Source organism: Lepidochelys kempii, chromosome 4, assembly GCF_965140285.1.
Source record: "Lepidochelys kempii isolate rLepKem1 chromosome 4, rLepKem1.hap1, whole genome shotgun sequence".
NCBI classification, from domain to species: domain Eukaryota; kingdom Metazoa; phylum Chordata; order Testudines; family Cheloniidae; genus Lepidochelys; species Lepidochelys kempii.
In genome coordinates, this window is record NC_136383.1 from 115310131 (window position 1) to 115338101 (window position 27971).

Below are 27971 nucleotides of genomic sequence, written 5' to 3' on the forward strand. Positions count from 1 at the left end.
CAAATAATTATTCTGATGTTTTTCAGTTGAAAACTGCACGTCACAAACTCAGACTACCTCAGATTCCTGCCTTTCCTTCTCTCCTCACATTAAAGTGCTTGCCAAATCTTGCTGTTCTCTCTTTGTAAGATTTCTGAAATATGCCCTTCCTCTTTGTCTCTGCTGCTAAAATCCTGGTTCAGACACCATGGTATTGTCTCACATCTGAATTAATTTAACCTCCCTTATTCCGAACTGTGGAAAGTCATGGACTCTAATCTATGCAACTTTGTACTGATAAAAACCATCTTCTCCTAGCATTTTGACTACATCATGACTTTCTGCTGTTATCACCATTTCCCGGTCACATTTTGCATAAAGATCAAAGTCTTTTCACTCAAAATTTAAGGCTTTATCCCTCTGCCTTGACCATCCCTTGCTCTCCACCTCACTTTTCTCATTTTAGTTCTCCTCCCAGTCTTGCCTTCATGCCTTTTTTAAAATTCGCTCCCATATTTGGCTCTCTCAAAGGGGTATCTCATGCCAGGCATCCTTGGTCTTCTTCAGATCCCTTTTGTAGAACCCATTTCTTTCATTTAGGGCATGTCTACGCCACAGCAGCACAGCTACAGTGCTGTGGTGTTGATGCTTCCTACATTGGCACAAAGGGTTTTTCAGTGTAGTTAAGAAGAATTCTGTTGACCTAAATTCTTCTACACTGGAGGTTAGGTTGACCTACTACAGCTTTCAGGGCACAAAAATGATCACACCTTGAGGGCAGGTGGCGTGCACTAGTCTAAATCAATATAATTTAGACCGATTCAGGGCTGGTCTACATTGGCAATGCTAAAGCACTACCACGCTTTAAAAAAAACAAAAAACGCCTCCACGAGGGAGCATAGCTACCAGCGCTGTCTACACTAGCGCTTTGCAGCGCTGAAACTTGCTGCGCTCATGGGGGTGTTTTTTCCACACCTCCGAGCAAGAACGTTGCAGCACTGTAAATTGCAAGTTTAGACGTCCTCTGCAGTGTGAGGAGCCCCCCCCAGCGGTGCAAGAGTCACACTGTCCACACCCCCGCTAGGCTGGCAGGAGACACTCTCCCATCCATGTACCTTCCGCTTCTTGCGGAGGTGGAGTAGTTACGCTGCGGGAAGAACTCTCTCCTATCGATATATCGCGTCTTCACCAGATGGGCTGCTGCGCAGACATAGCTCTGTAGGGCAGACTTGCGAGGGAGCTAGGCCACCCTGTTTCAAGCCTACCCCAGGCTTGAGCATTACCGCCGGCGATCCACCCCCGGCCGCAAGCTAGGCTGCGCTCACCTCGCAGCGACAGCGCGACCACGACCGGTCCCGCCTCCATCGTACAGCGCAGGAAGGCGAGGAGTGGATGGGTCACGGCCCACGTGGCCCACCGGCGTGAACGCCGGGCCGATCCCCGCGGGGCCCCCGGCAGAGCGCGCGCCTCCCAGACCCTGCCATTATTTCCCCCTCCCCGAGGGGCTCGTGCCGCCAGCGCGCGGCTCGCCACAGACCCCGCCACACCCCCTCACAGCCGGGGCTCGGCCTGCTCCAGCCGGCTTCCATGCGGGGGAGGCCCCAGCCTGACGCGGAGCTCGCAGCTGCTTCCCATGCCCGGCAAGCGCCCCTCAGACCGCGGCCGAGGCGCCTGAGGCGCTCCGAACCGCGCAGGCCGAGGCGAGTCCCCCTCCACTCACTTTAAATGCTGCGCCACCGCCTCCAACGGCCAATCCCGCACCCGGCACGTGCTGCGGCTACCACCTCGCCTCCCCCCAACTCGGCCGCCACTGAGCAAGAGGTACGGCCGCGCCCCAACTGCGCCTGCGCTCCGGATGGTGTCACCGTGTTTCCCTTCCCCCGCCGCACGTGCGCCTCGGTGTCCCCGCTGCCGTCTTCCCTCCCGGCTCGCATGCCACCTCCAGTCTTCTCCCCCGTTCCTCCGCGGGGAAGCGGAAGTGCTTTCGCCGGAAGTGCCGGGGCGGGAGGGTAGTGGCCCGATCGGGATCAAGGTGGCATGGGGCGGCCGCGGTGATGGAGGAGAGAAGCCGCCGGAGCCGGTAGGAAGGTTGGGTGGGAGGAGACCTTAGAGCGGCCCCCTAGGGAAAGGAGCAGATCCCCGACCTCACGTGCTGGGAGCCTGGGGCCGGGGCCGGGCCAGGGGCCGCCCGGCCACGCTCGTCAGGGTCAGTGTTTCCGCAGTTGACCCCTGGAGTCTGCTGCCCGTACCCGGCAGCGCTGGAGCAGCATCCGTCCTGCCCACGAGAGCTGATGCCCAAATAAATTTGTTAGTCTCTAAGGTGCCACAAGGACTCCTCGTTGTGTTATACCTGTAGCTGGGGGTAATATTGGGCTCAGTATAACCCCCTCCAAGATTGCACCAGCCCCCCATGTTATATCTGTAACTAGGGCTGACCTGGGGATTCGTATATAACTCCTGTATGTTCCCTCCTCCGTCCCCAACATTACACTAGTCCCCTACATTATATCTGTAACTAGGGCTGACTTGGGGGTATATGGCATGTATATATATTGTTCTCTGCCCACCAACATTAGACCAACTCCCTACACGTTATACGTGTAGTGAGGGCTAATGTGGAGCTAACCCCTGCGTGTCCCCCCCTCCTCCAACATTAGACCAGCTCTTCTCACCCACCCACATTCACGTTAGCCCTGCAAGTAGGGCTAATCTGGGGGTTAGCACAACCACTGCATATCTCTCTACCCCACTCACTAACATTAGACGAGTGACGTCCTTCCCCCTCATAGTATACTTGTAGCTAGGGGTAATATTGGGGTTAGCATAAACCTTGTATATCCTCCTCCCCACACCCACTAACATTAGACCAGATCCTCCCTCACTTCTACACACTGATGTTAACCCTGTAGCTAGTGCTAAAGTGGGAATTCACATGATGATAGTGTCCCTCTTATATTCCTTATCTGCTAACATTGGAGCAAACCCTTTCCCTGTCTGCCTTCCCCTGTGTTATACCTGAGGCTGTTTCCTTCCATGTTCAGACTTCATGGAGACTTTTAATGAACATTTAAAAGAAAAACAAAGCCTAGTGTGCTGCTGAAATTACTCCCGATAAGGCAGTGGCTTGCAGAGCCTTTGGGTTCCCTTCCCCTGGGGGAGCGAGGCACTTGCACTCACTGTCCTTAAGCACACACACACCAAGGTCACAGATTGCTTTAATAAACTATAAGATCCTTTGGAGCAGGGAGAGGTTTTAGGAACTATTATAGGCTTAAGGGGTTTTCAGTGAACCATTTGTAAGTTTTAGTGACTTGGTGAATCTCTTATAGGAATTTTAACAAAAGGTGCACAGGGGTGGCCAAACCGCAACTCTTTTATACTTAATGTCCTGCTCGGGTAGCTCCTCATGCTGTCCCCCTTCTCTGCCTACCAGACTGGGGAAGAGGGGGAGCTCAGGGCTTCTGTCCTTTGGTGGGGCTAGGGGCTTTTGCCCAACAGGGAGGGGAGTCTAGGGGCTTCAGCCCCATGGGAGGCGCCTGCTGGCGCTGAAGGCTTCAGCCCCCCGGGGCACACCTGCTGGGGCTGGAGGCTACAGAAGGAATGGGACTGAAACCCCGAGCCCTGGGAGGTGCCTCCAACACCCCCCATCCCCACAAGGCAGAAGACCCTAGCCCCCCCACTCTGCTGCAGGGCTGTAGCCCTGAGCCCTTGCAAGCATGCCCGTCTCTCAAACTCTTGAAGATTATCATATGTGGTTTGGAGGGTCAGTAAGTTTGGCCATCCCTGTAATAGCAGATGAGAAGCTGCATATAATTAGGATGCATTAAAAGGAGACATGTCAAAAAAGTCCCAGGATGGTGCCCCCTAGTAGTCCTGAGAACGTGATGGATAACTAATTTAATTGTAGGATGCGGCGTATATGCAAATTTATTTTGGTGGGTGACCCAATTAATTTTCACTGCGAGATCCAGTAGTGAAGAGAAGCCCCTAAAAGATTGGATTCTTTGTCCTCTCCTACTTCTAAAACATACGAAAGGGGGAGATTCCCTCTCCTTTCCCGTGGGCAAAAATTAAGTTAAAGCATAGATTATATACAGTTGTTCATTTGGGAACAAATGTTAGATATTTTCTGTTCCAGGTCACTCTTGTGAACAGCTTGAAGAGACTTTAAATATGATGTAAACTTTTTTCCCAGTACAAATGAGAGTCCTGAATTTGTCTAATACTATTATAATTTACCTATCTGAGAACTATAAGTGAAATGATATAAATATAAATATATTTGGTCTTTTCAGGATTTTCTATTCTGTGTTTAGAGAATTAAGAAACTGAGTTTTTCCAATACAAAATGCCTATTTGCTTTTAAGTTTGTGGATATTCTGTGTTCTGCTTGCTAAAGTCTAATACATATTTAAGTGAATAAAGAAAGTGTATGATTACAAAGTTCAGTTTATTTGCAGCATCTCCATTAGTAGATATTTGTGCAAAATGTCATTGTAATAGGAAATATTGACTTTAATAAAACTTTCTGTGTCTGTACTGCTACAGCCATTAATCACCTACAGTTTTTTCATTTGTCTTTAAATGGCCCAAATATTATTAGGTTTCAGAGTAAGAGCCGTGTTAGTCTGTATTCGCAAAAAGAAAAGGACTCCTTGTGGCACTTTAGAGACTAACCAATTTATTTGAGCATAAGCTTTCGTGTAGCTCACGAAAGCTTATACTCAAATAAATTGGTTAGTCTCTAAGGTGCCACAAGGAGTCCTTTTCTTTTTGCAAATATTATTAGACATCTGCATTAGCTCTGTTTCCCTTGCGAGGTAGGGAAAATAGTACATTAATTTTTAATGTCATTTTAAATTTGTTCTGCAAATACAATATTTAATTTAAAACTTAATCCCAAGAGTATTTTTATCTTATTGTATTGTAGGTAATCAACTGGTATTCTAGCATGGACACTGTTGCTAGTCATAGTTGTCATCTTCTCCAGCAGCTACATGAACAGCGCATTCAAGGCCTTCTCTGTGACTGCATGTTGGTAGTAAAAGGCGTCTGCTTCAAAGCACATAAAAATGTATTAGCTGCTTTCAGTCAGTATTTCAGGTATGTAGTTGGGAATATATTTTTATTGAATTAACAGGATACTATATAACTGATGTCTTAATCTCTGAGGAGAGAACTTTTATGCTAGTTACAAAGTAGTAATGCCTAATCACAGGCTGGAATTAAAAATTATGGTGACCTTGGATTACTTGTCCAGAGATAATCTGTATCTCACATTTGGTCTAATTAGAAAATATGGTCTGCCTAATTTATTTTGTAATTGTACATATTTGGCCAGTAAGCTCTTTGAGATCTCTCTTCATTATATACTTACAGTGCCAAGCATAGTGGGGCCCCAGTCTCTGGTTAGAGGCTCTTGCCAATACTGCAGTACAAATAAATAGTACAGTAACTCCTCACTTAACATTGTCCCGTTGTTACGTTGCTGATCAATTAGGGAACATGCTTGTTTAAAGTTGTGCAATGCTTCCTTGTAACCTTGTTTGGCAGCTGCCTGCTTTGTCCACTGCTTGCAGGATTCTCTAGAAGAGCAACCCCTCCTCGTGGGGATTAGAACGGGGGGGGCTCACAGCCCCCCCCCCCCCAGCAGCTCCCCTAAATTCCCTGTAAGGTATGTGGCTCAGCAGCTGCCCAGCAGCCGTTCAGGTGGTCGTCCCCCCACTGCCATGCTGCTCCTGACCTGCCCTCTGCCTTGGAGCTGCTCCTGGGAGCTTGTTGAGGGAGGGTGGGAGAGGGGTGCTGATGTCAGGATGTTCCCCTGTTCTGCCCCGTCCCCGCTCCGTACCCCCTCTCCACAAAGTGGAGGAGGGGACAGTCACAGGGCTTGGGAACAGAACTGGGGGAGCTTTCAGGAAGCTGTTGCTTCCGGTCTGAACTGGCTGATCTACTTAAAAGGGCAACATACTCAGCGTATTTAAAGGGGCAATGCATGTCTCTCTCTCTCTCACTCATGCACGCACCCCCAAGCACTTTGGAAAGTCAGCGCCCATGCAGCCGTGCATGTGCTGTCAGGAGGAGGGAGTGGTGCGCTCCACCTGGATAGCGTGGGTTCATCATCATGTTCAGTTTTTGCAGGGAAGTGTTTGCAGCTACTGCCCTGCATCTATTGTGTTTCCTCCCTCCTGCCTCAGTCCATGCTGCCTTGTAGAGTGTGAGGCTACGTTAATAACAGCATATTGACCCTTGAGGGCTCAGCCAAGTGCTAGTTCATCATTTAGCAGAAAGGCATTCCCTGGGAAATATTCCAACTTCTTACTGTACCACCTCAGCCAAGTTTTACAATCATTCATTGCTATGTACAATATTAAACTGTTTGTTTAAAATTGTTTAAAACTTATACTGTATATGCATATAATATCTTTTGTCTGGGGAAAAAATGTCCCTGAAACCTAACCCCGCCATTTACATTAATTCTTATGGGGAAATTGGATTCGCTTAACATTGTTTCGCATAAAGTCTCATTTTTCAGGAACATAACTACAACGTTAAATGAGGAGTTACTGTAATAGTAATGCATGCTCCTTCATAAGAACGGCCATACTGGGTCAGACCAAAGGTCCATCTAGCCCAGTATCCTGTCTTCCAACAGTGGCCAATGCCAGGTGCCCCCGAGGGAATGAACAGGTAATCATCAAGTGGTCCATTCCTTGTTGCTCATTCCCAGCTTCTGGCAAACAGAGGCTAGGGACACATCCCTGCCAATCCTGGCTAATAGCTATTGATGGACCTATCCTCCATGAGTTTATCTATTTCTTTTTTGAACACTGTTATAGTCTTGGCCTTCACAGCATCCTCTGGCAAAGATTTCCACAGGTTGATCGTGCGTTGTGTGGAGAAATATTTCCTTTTGTTTGTTTTAAACCTGCTGCCTATTAATTTCATTTGGTGACCCCTAGTTCTTGTGTTATGAGAAGGAGTGAATAATGCTTTCTTATTTACTTTCTCCCCACCGGTCATGATTTTATAGACCTCTATCATATCCCCCCTTCATCATCTCTTTTCCAAGCTGAAAAGTCCCAGTCTTATTAATCTCTCCCCATATGGAAGCTATTCCATACTCCTAATCATTTGTGTTGCTCTTTTCCATTCCATTGTATCTTTTTTGAGATGGGGTGACCACATCTGCAGGCAGTATTCAAGATGTGGGCATACCATGGATTTATATAGAGGCAATATATTTTCTGTCTTATTCTCTATCCCTTTCTTAATGATTCCCAACATTCTGTTCGCTTTTTGACTGCCACTGCACATTGAGTGGATGTTTTCAGAGAACTATCCACAGTGACTCCCAAGATCTCTTTCTTGAATGGTAACAGCTAATTTAGACCTTCAAAAGTGCAGTATAGGATTGCAGTATGGTGAGCAGAGCCAGGTGAGAGATTTAGTGTGTCAGACAACCAGATCATCCCCTTTTGCTGCTTGGTGCTTAAAAGGAGACTGAGCTGGAGGACAATTTTCTTTTTTTAGCCTTTCCGAATCTGTATCTGGAACAGAGTCACACACTGAAATTTCTTGATGTGCTAGTCAATGCATCTGAAACTTTTTAAAGTGTGTCAGTAGCCCTTGCAGCAAGCAGCATCTAATATTCACTTGTCTTGGGATGCTGGGCAACAAAATTTTCCTTGCCTGTCAGTGAATCGTCTGGTATGGTTTTGGGGTTTTTTTTACCCTGTTTCTTCTCTCACCATCTCTAAAGCTTGTGATACCAATAATACATATATAAAAACAATAACTGGGAGAAGGTAGTTTATAGTGACTTTATGAGGGGAAGGAAAGTTGACGTTCAGATGCTTCTCCATCTGTTATAGTGTCATGAGCACTGTCAATAATAAACTGTAACTTTGTAAAAATAAACTTTGACTCATGCCCAAAGAGTTTTGGCCGTCAAGTTTGAATTTAAGGGAGTTAGGTGCCCAACTCCCATTGAACTTCAATGGGCATTGGGTGCCCAATTAATTTAGGGTCCTTTCAACATCGTAGCACAAATAAAATAAAAACAGAATTACAGTAGGCTTCAGTAGTATGCATATAAAGTGATTTTATTCTATGGATATGGCCACAGCTTGAACATTTTACCAGCCACTTAAACCTACTTGTTAGGCAGAGCTCTAAGAAGGATGAGCCCCAGTGAGGTTCACTAGCAGATCCTGAAGGAAAGGCTTAGTTGCTGGAAGGGGGAGCACATTGATTTTCCGAACTGTGGGTTTCCATCTTTATTTTCATTTTGATTAGCTAAATGTAGAGCTTCCTTTCTTGCTCCCCATTCTATTTGCCAGGAGGGAAGGGGAAGGCCACTTCTCAATCTATCCACTTCTGCACAAACAGTCCACTAACATCTGCACAAACAGTCCACTAACATCAACATTAAGGTTGATATTTAAAGCACATAAGATATTACAAGTGTAGGGTGAGATTTTCAAAAGCACTCAACAGTGGCATAGCTGCTCCTGTTGAAGTCAACAGTAAAACTACCATTTGCTTCAAAGGGAGCAGAGTTAGGCTAATTACAAGCAGTTTCAAAAGTCTTATCAGTAAGTACCAGAGCAACTGTCTCTCAGCCGCATGTTGCATATCGAGTTATTGATTCACATTGTGTTAGGATCGCTGTTCCCTCTAAGCTGTGCGCGTGTGCACATGCACACAGATCCTAAACGCGCACACGGCAAAACACTGTGCACACAAAAATTTGCACAGAAGCACAATTTGCACAGAAGAAATTTTTTGCGCGCACATCCTGTGAAAAATTTGCACAGAAGAAATTTTTTGCGCACACGGCCTGTCAAAAATTAGAGGGAACATTGGTTAGGATATTGTGTTTGATAGATATTTTATAAAAAAGCTCTTCAAACTAGCAGTGTATGTGCTTGTATATTATAAAGGGTTATGCTTTATTTCATCAGGACCATATTTCAGAATTCTCCAGGCCAGAAGAATGATGTCTTTCACTTGGACATTAAAAACGTAGGTGGCATAGGCCAGATCTTGGACTTCATGTACACTTCGCACCTTGATCTTAGCCAGGACAATGTACAAGCTATGTTGGATATTGCACAATGTCTGCAAGTGCAAAATGTGCTGAACATTTGCCACACTTTTTTAAAATCCTCCACAGCTGTAGAGCCTCCTGCCAGCATGCCTTGCAATAGTGTGTTCTCCTTGCAAAGTACTTTGGCTACAGAGACTAACTGTGTGAATGAAAGTTATGGTACTAACTTACTGCATGAATGCTCATCAGATGCACAAGCGAGTAAAATGTTGGATGACCACCATTCCCATGGATCACAATCTATTAATCTTCATACTTCCTCAGGTGATGTACAGAAACAGACACAGGACTCCCTAGATGGTAATTGCACAGAGCTTCCATTTAAACAGCCAAATTACTATTATAAACTGCGCAACTTTTATAGCAAGCAGTTCTACAAGCAGAATGCATGTTCCAACCATGAGAGAATAACAGAACAATCCTTTGCTTTCAATACATCTACTGAACTAAGTACAGTAGAGAGCAATTCTTGTACTGTCAATCAATCTGAATGTATTTTAGAATCCTCTGACCACTTACCCTCCAACTTTCTGGTTCAGTCCTTGAATGAATCTGCACCAGACCAAGATTTGGAAAGCACGTCTTTGCAGCCTACCAAACAGATGCGGTTAAAAAAGGCAATACACCTTAAAAAACTGAATTTTCTAAGGTCACAGAAGTCTGCAGAACAATTGTCTGAACCTAAGAGAGATGACAACAGTATAACAAGGGTAATTGAATGTGTAAATGAAAGTACCATGGATATGACAAATATTAATGCTGTTGAAGAAAAAGAAACTGAAGATCTTGTGAGTTCAGAGAGTTTTGAACAAACTGTTGAAATGGAAAGACCTCAAGGTCCTTCAGAACAAGATGAGCAATCACAGATTCTTCAGTCACAGAGGCAATATACTTGTGAATTATGTGGAAAGGCTTTTAAACATCCAAGCAATTTGGAGCTCCATAAAAGGTCTCATACAGGTACAGTTATTTTACTGCTTGCAGACCAAATATTTAATAACGAGATAAAAAGGAAAATGACATCCAGACTTCCTCCTGGTTCAAAGACAGTTGTTTCATAGGGATTCACTTTCAAAAATGTACTTTCTATGGGAAGCGATGTAGGGAAAAAGACAGTTACAGGAATATATTAAGTTAATAGAGAAAAGCATTCTAGATTCAATTTATTCTCCATTCTCTCAACTAAATTTTCTAAGGTTTTCTTCAAAAGCACACTTTGTAATATTTAAATGTAAACGTCATATTTTTTCCTCACATTTAAAGGAGACACCTTTTGTGCTCTATACCCAGAGTGTATAACTTCCCCAAAGCATAGATGTATGGAGAAAAGTCAGTACAAATGGATGTGGGTGAGGGAAACCTTGTAGTTAAAGAATCTGTAAATTCCAGCAGACGTACCTTTATTTGTAGTATTTCACACTGAATTGAGACCATTGTAAATCATATGGGGTAGGAACTTTTCCTCTCTTTTGCACAGTGCCAAACACACTGTGGTAGATAGTTACAGTGTTTATCGAGATTTTTAGTGGATACTATGGTCCTAGTGGACATATGTACTTTGTAAAGAAAATGAGGGAGTTTGAACAATTTGACTGTACACTTCTAATATCCATTCAGATAACTTCATTTTAAAATCAAGCACAGAGTGATTTCTAAAAACAGAAAACACAGCTTAGTATTTTTTGTCACAGTGAAAAATAAACCCACTCTAACTTTTTAGCTCATCACTCTGAATGTTTAATGTCCCCAACAAATAAATTTGTAGAACTACAGTAAATTTATTCAAAAAACCTTTTATAAAACTTTAGCTTAGCTCAGTGGTCTCCAATCTTTTTACTCCAAAGATCACTTTTTGAATTTAAGGGCAATCCAGGATCTGCCCCCCACTTCCCTGAAGCCCCGCTCCACTCACTCCATTCCCCTCTCTCCTGTTGCTCGCTCTCCTCCACCCTCACTCACTTTCACTGGGCAGGGGTTTGGCCTCTGGGCTGGGGCCGAGGGGCTCGCAGTGTGGGAGGGGGCTCTGGACTGAGCCTGGGGCAGGGGATGCAAGCTCTGGGAGGGAGTTTGGGTACAGGAGGGGGCTCTGGGCTGGGGCAGAGTGTTGGGGTGCAGGAGGCGGTATGGGATGCTGGTTCTGGGAGGGGGCTCAGGGATGGGGTATAGGGTGCTGGCCCCGGAAGGGGGGGCACTTATCTCGGGCGGCTCCCAGTTGGTGGCACAGTGGGGCTAAGGCAGGCTCCCTACCTGCCCCAGTCCCACTCAGGCACATCGGCACCTCCTCCCCATCATGAGCCAAGCCACACCCACACGCACCCCCTCCCCCCGCCAGTAGTGCACCACGTAGCCATGTCGCTCCCAGAAGGGGCCAACGTGCCTCTGCGGCCCCTGGGAGAGCACGTGGCTCCGTGTGCTGCCCCTCTCTGCAGGCGCTGCCCCTGAAGCTCCCATTGGCCACAGCTCCCCGTTCTTAGCCAATAGGAGCTGCGGGGGCGGTGTTTGCAGGCAGGAGCAGTGTGGAGCCTCCCCCACCCCCGCTGCAGGGGCATGGATTGACCAGTCAATCGCTATTGATCAGTTGGTGACCACTGGCTTAGCTATTCAAGCAATACCATTAATTTCAATCATTTACCACGGTGTCTTTCGTGGGGACTCAGCTAATGGATGTTTTCTGCCCCTCCTTTTCCTTTATATTCCAATAGCCAATGACATAATTTACAAATGCATAAGGGTTCATCTCGCCAAATAAATATTATCTGACAAGTGAATGTGCATTTTCTGCGCAAAAGTCAAAGAAAATGTGGCCCTTGTTTTAGCATGCATTCATTTCTTTTATAAATCATAGTCTTTAGTAATGGGAATTTAGATTTCCATAAATTGTTAGATTGCACAGAATTTGAACTTTCTCCATCATAGGGTCTACTCCAAAAGGTCTCATTCAGTTTTTGTGAGGTTTTCCGGTTGTTCATGTTACAACTCTCACTCACATGAGTATTTTTTTAAAATGATGTTGCCCAAACACTAGATTTTAATTCTTTATAGGTTTCTCTGGGCAGAAAAAATATATGGCATACCAATCTACTAAACCACTTTAAATTGTTTGTGGAAAAGTGTATATTGTAAATTCAGGATTTCATGAAATATACTGTTATTTATTCAGCGAGACCTATGTTCTTTATAGAGCAAACAAAACATGATCTCTGGTTGACATCTTACAATTTCATTTTAGACACAGTGCAGTGAGGAACACTGAACAGGGGGAGGTCCAAGGAGGACAGGGTTGCAATAATAAATTTACATGGTTATTTACATTCATTGCGTGTAATCTTTATGGTGTTACTGTACCACTCCTGTTTGAAATCCATGTATTCACACACAATCCAACTGCAGTCAAGCTAGTCTATACTGTTTTTAACTGCAGTTTCAGCTGCACACACATTCAGCTTAACTATATAAAATGTAACAAGACTGATCCCATTTGGTTTTCTGTTCTGTCCTGTACGCTGCTAATTCACGTGCGGGAGTTGAAGTTGTGTACAGGAATTCCATGTTGTTTTCAGAAACCTTGCTCCTCCAACTCTTGTTTTTCAAAATAACCCGAGAAATGAATAGAACACCAGATAGCAGAATTCTGCTTATGCTTCCATGTGACATTCCTCTAGAGATTGTTGTATTTTCGTAGTCAATTCAAATAGCTACTGCAGGCTACTGGGTGGGATGGCATCGTCTGACTTCTGCAGCATTCTCCTGTTATGTAGTTTTAAAAAGAGGGAGGGGAGGTGGGAAGTACATCATGTAATTCTTCAGTGCTCTGCCCCATTTAACTGTCAATGGGGTGCTGGGAATGGGATATAGCCGCACAGGAATAGGAAATTGAGACAGACAAAGCAAGGACATGTGGGTGGCTAAAGCAGTAGGAGGTATACTAAACAGAAAGGCAAAGGAAGAGGACACACACCAGGGTGTAAAGGGAAGAGAATTTGATAATTTCTGTTTGCTTACCCTATTAAGTATCTTCCTATGTCATGTGTATTCTATGACTCAATCTATTTAATGGTGTGAATTCTGTTGAACATACTACACCTGTGCGCCATGTAATGGGTTGCTTCCTATTTGTTTGTGTGTACAGCTCAGGGCATTAGGTGTTGGTACATTAATCTACAAATCCCTCTATAGTCTGGGTATCTAGGGAGAGAGGTAGTTTCTTAGTGCCCTCTTGACAACCTAGGTCAGATACAACAGCTCTGCTAACAATCAGTGTAGCTTTTTGGGTGTTAGAAGCAGGGTATTCAAAATGATCGGAAGATTTTCTTGTACTTAACTGGACATCAATTCCCTTGACACGACCAGTCTGTCAACTGGAAACAATCTCTTCAGGGTTCTCCCAGCCCTTACTTTGCCTTGTAGGTTTACAATAGGTGCATCCCAATCCCCAAATCCCCTTGAAGCATTCCCCTGCAATATCCAGCCCTTAACCATTTGACACTCTCAGAAATTACAAGGTAAGCTACCTCCTAAGGAACAGTGCACATATCAGCTTGTTTGATTCAACTGCAGATCAGCTCAAATATAATATCACAATGCTGAGATATAGTGAAAATACGTTTATTATCAAAGGGTAAGATTTAAGAGTTAGTGAGTAAGGATAACAAATGGAAACAGAATGGTTACATATAAAACAAAAAGTATAACTTCATGCTTCGCAGAGTCTAAACTTTTAACAGGTTAAAACTCTTGTCTAACATATTTAATCTCACCCTAAGCAAGCTCACAGCATCTCCAACCAACATGGTTGGGATTTCCCTTTAATAAATGCAAAATGTGCTCTCCTTTTAACTTCCTCTGTGAAGGATGAAAAAGGTCCTTTTGCCTTCTATATCCCCAATATTCATTGTTTTATCCCCGGAGTCAGGATGACCTTTGTGGTTTATTCCCTGATGCACTGGCTCCATGTTGCATTCACATCCATGATGTTGTATGCAGATGGGCTTCCATTGTGTTGACATACAATACTTATTTTACATGTGAACCAAGACAAATGATTGAATGTACATCCTTTGTCTGGTCAAAATCTGCTTGTCAACCATGCTTTGACTCAGACTTTAAAATATATTTTCTTGTGTATATACACACAGCTCCTTAAATGTCATCCATACATACATCTCTCAATCATTATGAAGATCAGTATGACATAAGCTTTTATTAGATACCTCCCTTGACGCTCTTTGGATAAATACTATGAAATCAATTTGTTGGGTGTAGTGAGTTTGTTAGGCCTGTCCTGGGTTATTGTTACAGAACAGTGAATGAACCCTTTGCCAGTTGCCATTGACGGGTTCTCAGGGTCACAGATGGTATGACTGATGTTCTGCAAAATTAGGGAAGTGATAGACAAGGATAACAGACTATTTTTCCACGTCAGTGATGGTTCAGAAACCAGGTATAGGGTGAAAGTTTCAAAAGTCCCTTAGTCCTTTGACTTTCAATGAGTCTTCGGTTCCCTGGTACCAAAGGGCTAGACCTTTAAAGGTATGTAGGTACTTAGTGGGATTTTTCAGAAGTGCCAAGATGACTAACGCCCATTGAAATCCCTGGAAGTCAGGTTCCTGGGCACTTCTGAAAATTCCAGAAAGGGCGAGATTCACAAAGGGACCTGGGTGACTAACGGCCACTTTAGTTGCGTGAATCCCAGAATCAGGCCTCACTGGGACTCACAAACTCCTGCCCAGTTGCCATCTAAACCTGAGGTACCTAAACTCGCTCAGTGCCTAATTTTTTTTATTAAAAGTTTCATAGGCACCTGTGTTTCTGCTTCTGAGCATGTGCGCTACTGCCTCACTCCAGGCATTTGGATGCCTGAGCCACGGGCTAGTCTCAAACCAGAGGAAAATAGGCATTCTTCTCCTGGATTTGTCTGCAGAGCCCAATCTGGTAAAAGTGCTCAGAACTCACCTACTAGAGATCGGGACACAATAGGTGAGCTTACACAAAACAGCCGTGGGTGGAGGGAGGACCTCCCTCATAAATTTTAGGGTATTCACTGGGGTGTCAGAGACCCCTGGTTCAAGTCCCCCCCTCGACCTGAGGGGAGAATGAATTTGAATGGGGATCTGTTACTTCTCAGGGCTATGAAAGATGTGTGGCTCCCTCAATCTCTCCTGCTGAAACTGTTCCATTGCGTAAAAATAAATTTTAAAAAGTCATTGGTGCAGAGGGATTGGATCCTGGGTCTCAGAGATGAATGCTATAACCACTAGGATACACAGTCATATTCTCTCTCCCTCCTATTTTCCCCCTTTTCCATCAGTGATGCTTTCATTATTTATCCACAATGGAACAGCTTCAGCAGTTGAGACTGAAGGGGCCGTACATCAGAATATCCTATAGCCCAGTGGTTAGGGCACTGACCTGAAAGGAGACAGAACTCTGTTCAAATCCCTTCTCCTCCTCAGGTGGAGGAGGGGACTTGAAGCAGGCTCTCCTATATCCCAGATGAGTACTCTATCCACTGGGCTAAAAATAATGAGGGATGTAGTCCTCCCCTCTCTGGGCTTCTTCCTAAAATAGCATAGGTACCTAATCTCAAGAGAGGGTTTGCAGCTGAGAATCCCAAGCAAAGGGAAGAGCTTCCCAGCAGCCCAGTCTTAAGTGCCTGTTTCTGTGAGATTGGAAGGGTTTAGCAAACACTCCTCTTGCCTTCTCCCACTGGCTTGCTTGGGGGAGGAGCTGCCCCACGCTGCCTAGCATGCTGCTTATTGTGAATCCCATTCTGAGGCATCTATCCCCATTCATTGTATAGGGAGCCTAGTCACCTAACCCACGCTTTGTGGATCACAGTGATTTTCTAGGCACCTAAAAAGCCTAGCCCTAAATGCCTAAGTGCATCTCTAGGCAGCTAAATATCTTTAATAATCTGGCCCTAGTCACTTTGAAAATGGGATTTAGACTCCTAAATCACAGATGCAGTCGTGAAAACTACCCATTATCTAAAATTAGGAAACCCTTTAAAACGGAGAACTGTGGCAGAACTATTTAGTGACTAAATGTCCTTATAGAATTTTTTAAGGTCAGGCTTTTCAAAGCCCTGGCTGGGATGATTTAGTTGGGGATTGGTCCTGCTTTGAGCAGGGGACTGGATTAGATGACCTCCTGAGGTCCCTTCCAACCCTGATATTCTATGAGTCTATTCTGTGATTCTATGGAATAGGTGGAAAAGAGAATACATTGATTCAAACTGATAACTAGGTGGAATTACATTTCAAAAAGTACAGTGTATTGGACTGATTTCCCTATTTGTCAAGCTTCTTACACAAAATAATTTTGAGAGAGACTGAAATATCAGTTTATACCTGGTTGAGAAACATCAAAGCTCTTTATTGACCAAAATGCTCAAGTGAGTTGTCGGATCCTATTATAAAGGACAACTAAGTGTGAAGGGTTAGAGGGCAAAAGTAAAGGCAGTTAAATACAGTTTATTTTTAGTGAGAAGTCACTGGCTGTAGATTGCTTCCAGGGTCTCTGACCAATTGGAGCTGATTTGTCAAGTGTACAGAATCTTGCAAAGGGAGAGTACAAGACCTCACACACACTTGATTTCTCTGTGAATGATTAGCTTTAGTCTGTAGGTCAGGGGTGTGTGTGTGTGTGTGTGTGTGTGTGTAAAACTGATGTGATCCTTTTAATTTTGTCTTAATTTGACAGTTACCACATTTCCTTCAAGCGTTTATAATTCTCATTCTCACCCTTATGCTGCAAGGAAGAAAGTATAAATGTTAAGAACGTTTCTAATCGTGTCCATTTTTTACTAGTTATTTGTTTGTGAAATATAAATTATATTTCAAAGAGATTCTCCTTTAAGAGGTAAATGACAGAAACACAATACCTATTTAATTTTCTCTTTAAATTACTTCGGTAAGTGTCCTTTTGGCTTTAAGTTGTATCTAAATTATATCTTTTAGAGGGAAGTATACCAATTTAAAGCATTTGTATTCTGTTGAAACTATTAGATATGCTATGTTCTGTCTTTTCTCCTTTTAGGTGAGAAACCTTTTGAATGTAACATTTGTGGGAAACACTTCTCACAGGTGGGAATATTTTATTTTATGATACTTACAGTTAAACTAAATGCATCCATGTTTTGATTCTAAAAGTAAACTTAGTTCTGTTTGCAGTGATATAAATGACATGGCTTTGTCCAATGTTACAATCCTAAATTTAGGATTTAGCCACCTTTGGTGGCTTTTGAAAATACAAATTACAGTTTTCTAGGTTTCTTTAAGATGTTTTCTGCCTTTTGACTTTTATGTAGCAGTTCTATCACCTCTCCCTCAATCTGTCTTTAATTTTCATGCTTTTTTCTCAGCGGTTGGGTGCTTAGCTATGTAGATTTTTTAAAAAAAGTCCTCTGCATATTTAAAATCTAGAGTACATTCACTGCCAAATTATAACAATGTGGGGCCTAAAATATATATGTACCTCATCTAGAAATACAATTTGAGTGGTGTTTATAGGAACTGTGGAGTCAGTCTTGCATACTATTATTTTAACATACTCTAAAGCAATGGTTCTCAACCTGTTTACCATCATGGGTCGCATATGTGGCCCATAATCTGTTATGTGGGCCGCATCCAATACCACCTGTTTGGGCCTGAGATTGTCAAATGGGCTGCAGCTCTGTGCTGACTGGGCCACACGTTGAGAACCACTGCTATAAAGCAAATACCTCTTAGTCAGATATATAATTTGTTGCAAACCCTATAGTCTTCCTATACACCAAATGTAGCAATACAGACTTCTCCAGAGGTCCAAATACGAAACATTGAGTAGATGATAATTGCATAAATACAATCAGACTAATTTCTTTTTATCTGAAATTCAAATGGTTCCAAAGCCTGACACAATAATCCAGTTTAAGTTTACTTAAGAAATAAAAGTCAGATTTTTTCCCTCCTGGTATTCTGGCCTTGAATTTTATCTGCGCCTCAACTTGACTTCCAATATTTAAATTGCAAAGTTGCAGGTACTGTTAAATTCACTTGTATTTGCACATATCAGGCACCTAACTACTTGACTTACAGGTACAATCAGGGAGGCTGTTAAAAAGGATACAGTTTGTTTTGTCCCTAAAACTGCATCAGCAATACTGGAGACCACTTCTGAAAATTTAGGACTCCACCTTTTCATTGTAATTTATTATCTGTACTCACTGTCTTACTCTATTCCATATTTTATTTGGTCATAAGATACCCTGTATTTATATCAGAATACTTACACTTTACAAGAGGGGGATGAGCAGGAGGTGGGAGAGAGAAACAGTCAAGTGCATGTTTTATACTGGGATAGATTTAATAACTGAAGTGTGAGGTCCGGCCCTACATTCAGTGTTCAGTTGTGCTTGTCCAGTCATTTTGGACAGCTTTGAGTGCATATTAGCCATAGAAAAAACATTTTTTTTTTTTGGTTGAAGACTGAAATTCTAAGTATCAGAAGGGGTCTAACCATTAAAAGCAGCTTTTCAAAATTGTTGTGAAGATATACCAGCCTAGCTGCAAGAACGTATTGCTGCCCTTCATGTTGATGAGGATAAGAAAAAATGGTTGGTTTATTTGACCATAAAACATTTCTTGCTTCAGGCAAGTGGAGTAGCATTTTGCAAGGCTAGTTTAAGTTATTGAAGGGGGATTTGTGGGAGGGGAGAGGAAACAGTAAATAAAGTATGTATCACAGCTATGACCAACTTAAAACATTTTTCATGGAACAGACTTTGTTTTTAATGAATTCTTTTAATTTTCCATCTGTTGACAAAAGGTACTGCAAACTGTGATTTCTCATTTTAACTACTCTTAAACAGTTTTTCTCTCCTATCTTAATCTCCTGAAGGTGCTGATAGACTAATTATAATACAGGGTATGCATGTTTGCAAAATATAATGTCCACAATGCAATCCAAGTGCTACAACTAGTTTCCTGTTCATAAAGTGGAATTTACCTCCCTCCCTATTCTTTCCTTATGTTAACATCTCAAAAACGTGTTGTGACTTACAAAAGCAGTGGTTAAAATTCTGTTGTTCTTGGCTTAATGTACTGATGAATATTAGCAAATGAAGGGTGAAATAGTGAAATTCCAGGTATCAGTCTTTTTATCATATCTCTCTCCTCTCTCCATTCTGCAAATACAATACCATAACCACATGTTGTAAGACTCCACCTACCAAGAAGTAAGGTGCAAAGAAAATTTACTTCTGCCTTTATAATGACTAGTTCCTCCCACTTTCCTCTGTTTTCTTTGTTGTCACAGCCTATACGTATGAAGTATGAGAACAGCACTGTTTTCTCTAGCCTTCATCTGCTGTGCTTTTGGGCCCAGTCTTACGTCGGTCCAGTTCATGGACTCCTATTGACGTCTATGGCAGTTCCAAGTGCATAGCAGATGCTGGATCAGTATTGTTTTTTGTACTTAGAAATAAATGGAAGATTAAAATAGTAAAAATTGAGACTGGATATAGGAAGAAGATGAGCAAAAGGAACCTACTTTACACTAACCTTGACTTTGAGAAAGGGCCCTTTGCCTCCCAGCATATGTCTTCCCCTCACTATCAGTATACCAGCTGCTTTTCTGCATGATTTTTTGCCAAACCTCTTCTCTGCAATCAAGGATAACATTGCAGGTCTCTTCTGTACCTTTCTCGGCAGAGTCTCTTTCAGGACATTTTGTGTGAGTGTCTGCTCCCTAAGACATGCCACCTGAGCCTGAGATTGTTTTGGTCACAAAGATTTGTAAAAAGAAAAGGAGTACTTGTGGCACCTTTAGAGACTAACCAATTTATTTGAGCATGAGCTTTCGTGAGCTACAGCTCACTTCATTCTGAAAGATTTGTAAAAGGATCATATCAACTGTCCTTTTCTTCTTCTGAGTTAATGTGTGGAATGCAACCAGGATCAGTCAGGCTCAGAAATCCCATCCCATTATCTTTAATATCTCTTTCTTTCACTGAAATGCCCAGTCTCCGCCTATCCCTCATCTTCCTAGCCAGTCAGTCTTATTCCTTTGCAGAGTTAAAGCCCAGGGATCAGGCCAAAGGTGATAGGACAATGATATACAGTAGAACCTCAGAGTTATGAACACCTCAGAAATGGAGGTTGTTCGTAACTCTGAAGTGTTCATAACTCTGAACAAAACGTTATGGTTCTTTCAAAAGTTTACAACTGAACATTCACTTAATACAGCTTTGAAACTTTGCTATGCAGAAGAAAAATGCTGCTTTTAACCATCTTAATTTAAATGAATCAAGCACAGAAGCAGTTTCCTTACCTTGTCAAATCTTCTTTTTTTTTAAAACTTTCCCATTATTTTTTTAGTAGTTTACATTTAACACAGTACTGTACTGTATTTGCTCTTCTTTTTTTCTTTTTTGTTTTGGTCTCTGCTGCTGCCTGATTGTGTACTTCTGGTTCCAAATGAAGTGTGTAGTTGACCGCTCTGTTCATAACTCTGGTGTTCTACTGTACTTCTGTCCTCCTCCTCCAGTCTTCACGTTACCCCTGTAACAAAGGTATCAGAATTTGTAATAATAAGTTCATTGACCTGGCATCCTTAGGGGATGGGTCAAGGATTATGGATTTATTTGCATAGGGAAATTAACCAGAATAGCTATTCCGCAATAGCTCCCCGTGGATACTTTTATTCTAAAATAAGAATGTCCAAATGGGAAACTATTCCAGAATAGCTATTGCGCTTTAAATTCACACTCTACCTTAATCTGAAATGACTTTCAAGTGCAGACAATCCCTATGTTCCTGTTTGTTCTGTGGTACAACGGAAACAGAGGTTCTGCCGATTCTGTGATGTGTGTACTTCAAGCTTCCCAAGTTGTGCCTCTGCATGGAGAATCTCTCTTCTCCCAAACCCCAGTTCTACATGGTCAGGTTATACAAAGGAGAGGTTATCTTAGTCGAGATGCCCATTGTTCTCAGAGCTCCAGAGATCTGCTCATAGACTCTGTGAGTCTCCAGAACATCTGTCCTAGTTCCCTTTCCTGTTATAGATTTCAGCCTTCTGACTCTTTGACTGAGAGCATAAGGGTCAATCTGATTTCTTTCTGAAAGACTTTGAAATGGTTAAAAGCAAGCTGTTTCAGGGTGCAGTCCATGGTCATTTTTCATTTGTATGGGTTCTTTGCAATCAGTTTAATCTTTTCTTTGTTGTTTAATCCCCTGATAGTTCCTTTCACCACCTTACGTTATATCCATAAACTTTGGTTGTCAAGAGTTAATATCATTGCCTACGAGGATTTCAAGGAGAGAGAGAGTCAGGAGTGTGTGCCTTGAGGTCAGTTTCTCTGATCTTTCCTTATCTAGGGAGGTTACTGAATAAAGGTCATTATCCAGAATCTCTGTACACTTAATAAGAGAGATGTATCTTACATTTCCTACTCGAGCTGTATTTAAATAAAGCCAAATCAGTTGCTTTCCTTAACAGTTCTAGAATTGCAAAAAGGCTGCCAAGTGTTAACAAGGGAGCTTGGGCTCAAGTAAAACATTCCTGGACAATGTTTGGGGTTCCTCCCTCCAACATGTCTATGTCTTGCATATACAGTTGGAGTCTCAGTTGATTACCTATTCAGAGCCATCACTGATCTTCACTACTAAGGCTGTGTCTACACTATAGCTACAGTGACACAGCTATGGCCCTGCAGGTTTGGTGCTGTAGCATTGCAGTATAGATACTTGCTCCAGCACATAAGGGGTTTTTCTGTTGCTGTAGTTAATCCATCCCTCCAAAAAGTCTTCCCTCGACCTAATGGTTCTACACCAGGACTTAGGTCAGCTTAACTATGCTGTGAATTTTTCCCACCCTGGGCGATGTAGTTAGGTTGACCTAAGTTTTAGGTTTAGCCTAGGCCAAAGAGTTATTAGGAAGAAGTGTGCTTCATGCTTCTGGGTTTCTTATCTGCCTTGCTTGATATGCCAACATGACTTTTGCAGGACAGGGAAGATGGAAGATGTACAAGGAAAAATTACTTACCAGTAATTTGTTTTGTTCATAGTCTTCTCTTCTTCCTTATCCTACTTTCTTCTTTTGTTGGGGGTAAATATGTGTGGCTTTTCATAGAATACCAGGATTGGAAGGGACCTCAGGAGGTCATCTAGTCCAACCCCCTGCTCAGAGCAGGACCAATCCCCAATTTTTGCCCTGATCTCAAATGGCCCCCTCAAGGATTGAACTCACAACCCCGGATTTAGCAGGCCAGTGCTCAAACCACTGAGCTATCTCTCCCCCCAGACTTGAGTACATTATATATAGATAATAACTGACCATTTTTCTTTGCCTCCTGGTAGGTGAAGTCATACATCATGATGTAGTGGTGTTTTATTTGTAGGATAGGGAAGAGAAGGAGACTAAGACAAATCTAATTACTGGTAAGTAATCATCTCCCCATGACTGTAATCCTGGTGGTTGTTCTAGGTTTTCACACTTAACAGGATCAGTCTTTCAGATGTAGCTTGTTTCCAAATTGTTTGAATCTGGGCTTCGGTTTTCTTTTTTTTAATTTGCTCTTTTTTCTGTTTCCCAATTTGCTGTTGTCAATTTATAGCTGCATAGATAGATAGCTGGCTATTAGTGTAGACAACAGTATTTCTTGATCAAACAGCATAATTCTTCATTCTCCAAATGGTGCATAAGCTTGACCGTTTTAAAATTAGGAACTGAAAGCCAGCTTCTGGATTCTGTTCTTTACACCTCTTCATCTACAGACACCAACTAGCTAGTTCTGGCCTCTTTAAACCGTTTATTCCCATCTTTTCAGGCAGGTAACCTTCAGACTCATTTACGTCGGCACTCTGGTGAAAAACCATATATTTGTGAAATCTGTGGGAAAAGGTTAGTACAGTTGTTAATCTCCTATACAGTTAGTATGTCAGTGTTTTAAGATTGTATTAATAAAACATTTTCTTAACCCTTATAACAACTCAGAGGCCAAGGTTTAGGTAACAGGAGTAGACTGTGTTGATTTATACCACCATAGGCTTCTATTGTCTATTTGCCCATCACTCTTTGTGCACTTCTGCCTTTATTGGATACTGGTAAATGACAAGAGATTAACATTAGGAATTGCTTCTTAAAAGCAAGTACAGAATGATGGGTTAAATTACTTTACGCAAATATATTTTTAGTGCCGTATCCCATAAATCAGCACATCTGGTGAGTCTATATGGTCTTATTTGGATTTCTGTTCATTGGCAACTTTTTAATTAACTAAAAATATCCAATGTCTAATTAAACTATTTAACTTAACAGAACTTTTGGAAATGTTGAGTCAAAGTACGCACAGTTCTGTGCTTTTCCTTTAAAGCTATACATTGTCGTGATTTAGACTCAGAATGATTAGGGTTTTGTTAAATTTTACAAAAGCTATGGTCAATAGATAGGTCTTCATTATTTTTATTTGAGTTTTTAAAATATTTCCTTGAAGTCTTTATAACACAAATATTGCTGCATTCAGCACATGACAGAAAATACACAAACTTGTAACTGGCTTGTCTATTTTTGTTCAAACTGGGCAAAATACAAAAATTAAAGAAATAGTATTAATGGCAAAAAATAAATTTGATTGTTAAAATAGATGTTTGAAATTTAAGGCATTATGTTTGTTAAAAAAATATTTTGAACCTGACAATGTCCCCTTAATAGCATCTAGTGTTAGGAGTTTTTAATATTTCAGACTACAGTCCTCTAAGCATTCTAGAATTTGCTAGGCTGATGAAGCATGCATAACAGCTGCTCCCCATATGATACACAGCTATGGAAGGTAGTAGGTATGTAGAAACACTTTAACTGAGTTTCCAAATTCTGTTCCAGGTTTGCTGCTTCTGGTGATGTACAGCGTCACATTATTATTCATTCTGGAGAAAAACCTCATCTGTGTGATATCTGTGGCAGAGGTATGCTAGAATTAATTTTTTCTGTCTTTAGGGTTTATGATTGAAATGTGAGTAGTCGTCTTAATCTTAGTGTCTGTTACATTCTTCCAGGGTTTAGTAACTTTAGTAACTTAAAGGAACACAAAAAGACCCATACAGCAGATAAAGTATTCACCTGCGATGAGTGTGGAAAGTCATTTAACATGCAACGGAAGTTAGTAAAGCACAGAATTAGACACACAGGAGAAAGACCATACAGCTGTTCAGCATGTGGTAAGTAAGGTTTACAATACATACATATTTATTTTTAAAAGCTAGTGGAAATTCACCTTATTCACTGATGACTTGGAAATAGACAAAGTAAAACTGGATTGAAATACCCTTTCCTGGATCTCTTCTATTGGGCATAGCAGATGGTTAAAATCGTTTTCAGCTTGGTTTTATTACTTGTTTACACCATCTCATACATAGGACTTTAACATTATTGATGGTACAAATGTTACTTTTTCAACAAAGTGCCCTGTTGTTATCACCTATGCGGTAGTTATTTTTTCTTTAAGCCTAAAACAGTGCTAGGCTGAGCACAAATGAGATCACAAGTGAATTTTGAATGGAGAATACAGAAAGGAAACTGGAAGAGTGAATGTTGTTTAAAGTGGTGAATCTTCTTTCTGGACCCTATAGTCTGGTTTTCAACAGCAATACTGATCATAGCTGTTTCAGAGCTTTGATTTACTTTCTGTTTATCACCAGGACATGCTTAGCCTCCCTCCAAAAGAAGTATGTTGAAATAGCAGCCTTAGTGCTTTTGTCCTAAACATTTGGTTGCAACATTCAAATGAGATCTCACTGAATCCTAGTGAAAGCTGGAAGCAACCTTTAGTCCTTCACTTTAATTTGTAAAGGGAAGGCTCTTTTGAATTATAAAGCATAACTGGGTCATAGCTGAGAATATTAGTTCTCAAATTGTATCAGATGGATCCCACTTCCTGGTGGTCTGCAAAGCTGCTGTCTTTGATAGCGATTCATCTTTGCTTGTGAGTTTACAGAGGTTTTATTGATCATCTAATATCTCACACCCCAAGCACCTTTCAGCATCCTGCAATGGTATTTAATTATCTGCCTGTGACTATTGTTGCTTTTGGTGTAAGTTCAGTCATGTTCAAAGAACACCAACATTGGAGAGGGATAGCAAATACACAGGATAAAAACACCTAACTAGAGTATGTCTTGGCATGGGGGTCTTGAGGCAACAAGGTGAGTCTTAACTAATGTAAAGCCTTTCACCCAGTCAGAGGAAACAAACAGCAGATACAAATTAGAGTAAGCGTAAGCAAGCATTTTCTCCCATCACATTAAAATAGGCTTACTTTAAACTTTAATATTGTTCTGATTAGTTTTTCTTATAGCGAGTTCATCTGGTTTCCACAGAGAAGGTGTGAAATCTAGACTGAGCGCAAAAATGACCCACAAGAGGATCCACCTCTTAAGAAATAGTCCACCATATGCAAAAATTCAACACCTACTGACCCAGTGATAGTGCAGCATAATTGGCTATGCAGAAAAGCCTGGGCTTTGTAAAATTAGAGATTAATATAAACAGGTGTATGCAAAAGTTTAATGGCAAAAAAATAAGAATATATTTAAATGAATGGCTAGTAGATCAACTGCAATTTCCTAAGCTTTCAAATAACACATTTTATTTTCATGGTACCTGTCCACATAAAGTACAGCATTAAAACAATCATTAATATGGACAAAACTATATAAAGTCAAATTATACTATTTTGAAGAATGTAAAATCTCAGAATCACTGTGTATAATTAAGGTAGCAATTTTAGAAATTAGAAACATCCTTTTCTCCTGGTGCACTATGACATTGGTATCTTTGTCCAATTTCAGTCACTTACTATATTGCTGTCTATAATTTTATAAGAGTTATTTTACCTCTGGCTTCTGTTTATTTTGAAAATATGTAAATACTGCATGTTAAGAAGTTGATAGTTTTTCATGGTACCTGAATGCTCCTAGCAATAATAAAATTGCAACACTGAAAATTATTCTATAGCCAAAATGGGTTTTATGTTTACATTATCAATGCAGCTAAGTTTTTATAACAGTACCCATCCCTGTAGTATCTGACCAATAGTACCTCTGTACTGAGGGAATTATTGTAAGGTGTATTTGAGGTAGTGCAGTTCTTTTATGAAAAATGTATTTTGAAATGTCATCAACATGCCATGTTCCTCAGACTGCTACTATAGGGATCAAAGGGATTCAGTTCAGCAAAGACAGAGACAAACTGAGAAAAGCGGTTGCTACTAATGCTTGTCACAGCATTCCAGTGCTAGAGGGGATTTCTGAGACTATAGACTGTAAACGGAAGGATATGGAAATACAGGAGAGCAAGTCGGGTCAAGAAGAAGAAAAGTACAAATAATTGAGTTTTAAAAATAGAAGGAACAAGTCTGAGACTGTTGTAGACAGAGAACATGACACAATAGGAATTGATATGTAGTTTTAACTCAAACTCTTGATATTCCCTCTAATCAAACATGTTCATGGCACTCACATTGAGAGGAACAAAATCTAAAAGTATTACTTCTGTCTCTCAGGAAAGTGTTTTGCAGGGTCTGGTGACCTACGCAGACATGTGCGGACTCATACAGGAGAAAAGCCCTATACCTGCGAGACCTGTAACAAATGCTTCACTCGTTCTGCTGTTCTGCGGCGGCACAAGAAAATGCACTGCAAGTCCAGTGATGAGGGATCAAATACTCTAGAGGAATTTACTCAGGCAATTGAAACTTCTGATCTTGAGAAATCTCAGGGTTCCGACTCATTTGCCCAAGAAATGTCTGTTACTTTGTTACCAGTATCTGTTAAATTTCCTGTTCGTCCAGCTGGAAATTCAGCTAATGAATTTGATAGTTCTGCAGGATCTTATTGCAAGTTGCGGTCAATGATTCAACACCAGGAGTCTACAATCCAGCAGAAATTGAGTCTGGATCCTGCTGAACTCCCAAAACCTCAGACACAACAAACTCCTCAGCCACCTTTCACTTACACAGAGGTAGATGTATCATCTGCAGAAGAACCCCTACAGTCCGATAATATTTCTATGATTCGTTCATCAATGACAACCCTGGATGGTCATTGTGGTGACCCACTGGGCAATCGTGCATCTTCTGCTGCATATAGGAGTAATGAGGGACCATTCTTTTCCAGTATGACCTTGTGGGGCTTAGCTATGAAGACCTTGCAGAATGAAAGCGAGTTGGATCAATGAGGGTTCATGTTACCGATTCACAACCTTTTAGGGGAATTGTTTTAATTTACCAGACTAAGACCACATATTCCAGCTAGTGTTCACTTCCTCCCATTTGATTGTGCATGCTCTATCCTTCAATGGAACTTGAGTTGTTCCAAGGCCCAGTTTCATTATTAAAGTGCACAAAGGTGAATAGAGAGTGTGTAAGCGAAATCAGTACTTAGGGTAAGGTGTGGGAAAAGAATAGTGTTCCAGTCACAAAAAGCTGAAGTACCAATAATGGAATGCTTATCAGTAAGTTCATTGGTTTACATGACTTCATATATTTAAGTAATGTGACATATTAAAACTGATTGTCAAATACTGTACAATATTTGTCAATAGTGCAAAGTAATTGTATATCTAGAAACTTTATTTTTACAATAAAAGCCTTTTGTCGTATTTTATAAACTATTTTGCACAGAAGTTTTATCTGTAGAATGTAGAACACAGTAAAGAAATGATAATTTAATTTGAATAAAGGGAAGTTATTTTACGTAACATCTTAATTGTTCAGTGTGTTGCACTTTTCTGAATTAGTAAAGACGCAATGAAAATTGTTGGTAGCTATTTCAACAGTATAATTCCATTTATTCCTGGTGGCTCTCACACTGTTGCTATTAAGACAAGCAGAGCTGCACTACAGTTCATG

At 41.5% G+C, this 27971-nt stretch overlaps 2 protein-coding genes and 1 pseudogene across 8 annotated transcripts in view; 1 reads left to right on the top strand and 2 right to left on the bottom strand.

Moving 5' to 3' along the window:
* The window catches only part of LYAR (Ly1 antibody reactive), a 30854-nt gene extending 28979 nt beyond the window's left edge, over nt 1-1875 (bottom strand). Inside the window, exons 1-2 of one of the 5 annotated variants that reach the window (XM_073342513.2) lie at nt 1700-1875; nt 1095-1176 (exon numbers count right to left, since the gene is read on the bottom strand). The gene's annotated coding sequence lies outside the window, so the exon portion shown is untranslated. Of the gene's footprint in view, nt 1-1094; nt 1180-1699 lie in introns of all 5 variants that reach the window. The other 4 variants (XM_073342512.2, XM_073342511.2, XM_078852585.1 and 1 more) reach the window with 4 other exon arrangements.
* LOC144930532 (uncharacterized) overlaps nt 1-27971 on the bottom strand; it is a 256857-nt pseudogene that overhangs the window by 207049 nt on the left and 21837 nt on the right.
* On the top strand, nt 1947-27799 carry ZBTB49 (zinc finger and BTB domain containing 49). Of its 3 annotated transcripts, XM_073342509.2 has the most exons (8): nt 1947-2059; nt 4910-5082; nt 8943-10048; nt 17126-17172; nt 22896-22969; nt 23948-24030; nt 24121-24282; nt 26625-27799. In XM_073342509.2, exons 2-8 carry the CDS (start codon nt 4931-4933, stop codon nt 27296-27298), a joined length of 2298 nt encoding a protein of 765 aa, XP_073198610.1. In that variant the 5' UTR covers nt 1947-2059; nt 4910-4930; the 3' UTR covers nt 27299-27799. The 3 variants fall into 3 exon arrangements, with proteins under 3 accessions (XP_073198610.1, XP_073198611.1, XP_078708709.1); XM_073342510.1 differs by lacking the exon at nt 24121-24282 and having other exon boundaries at nt 1981-2059; XM_078852583.1 differs by lacking the exon at nt 17126-17172 and having other exon boundaries at nt 1981-2059; nt 22900-22969.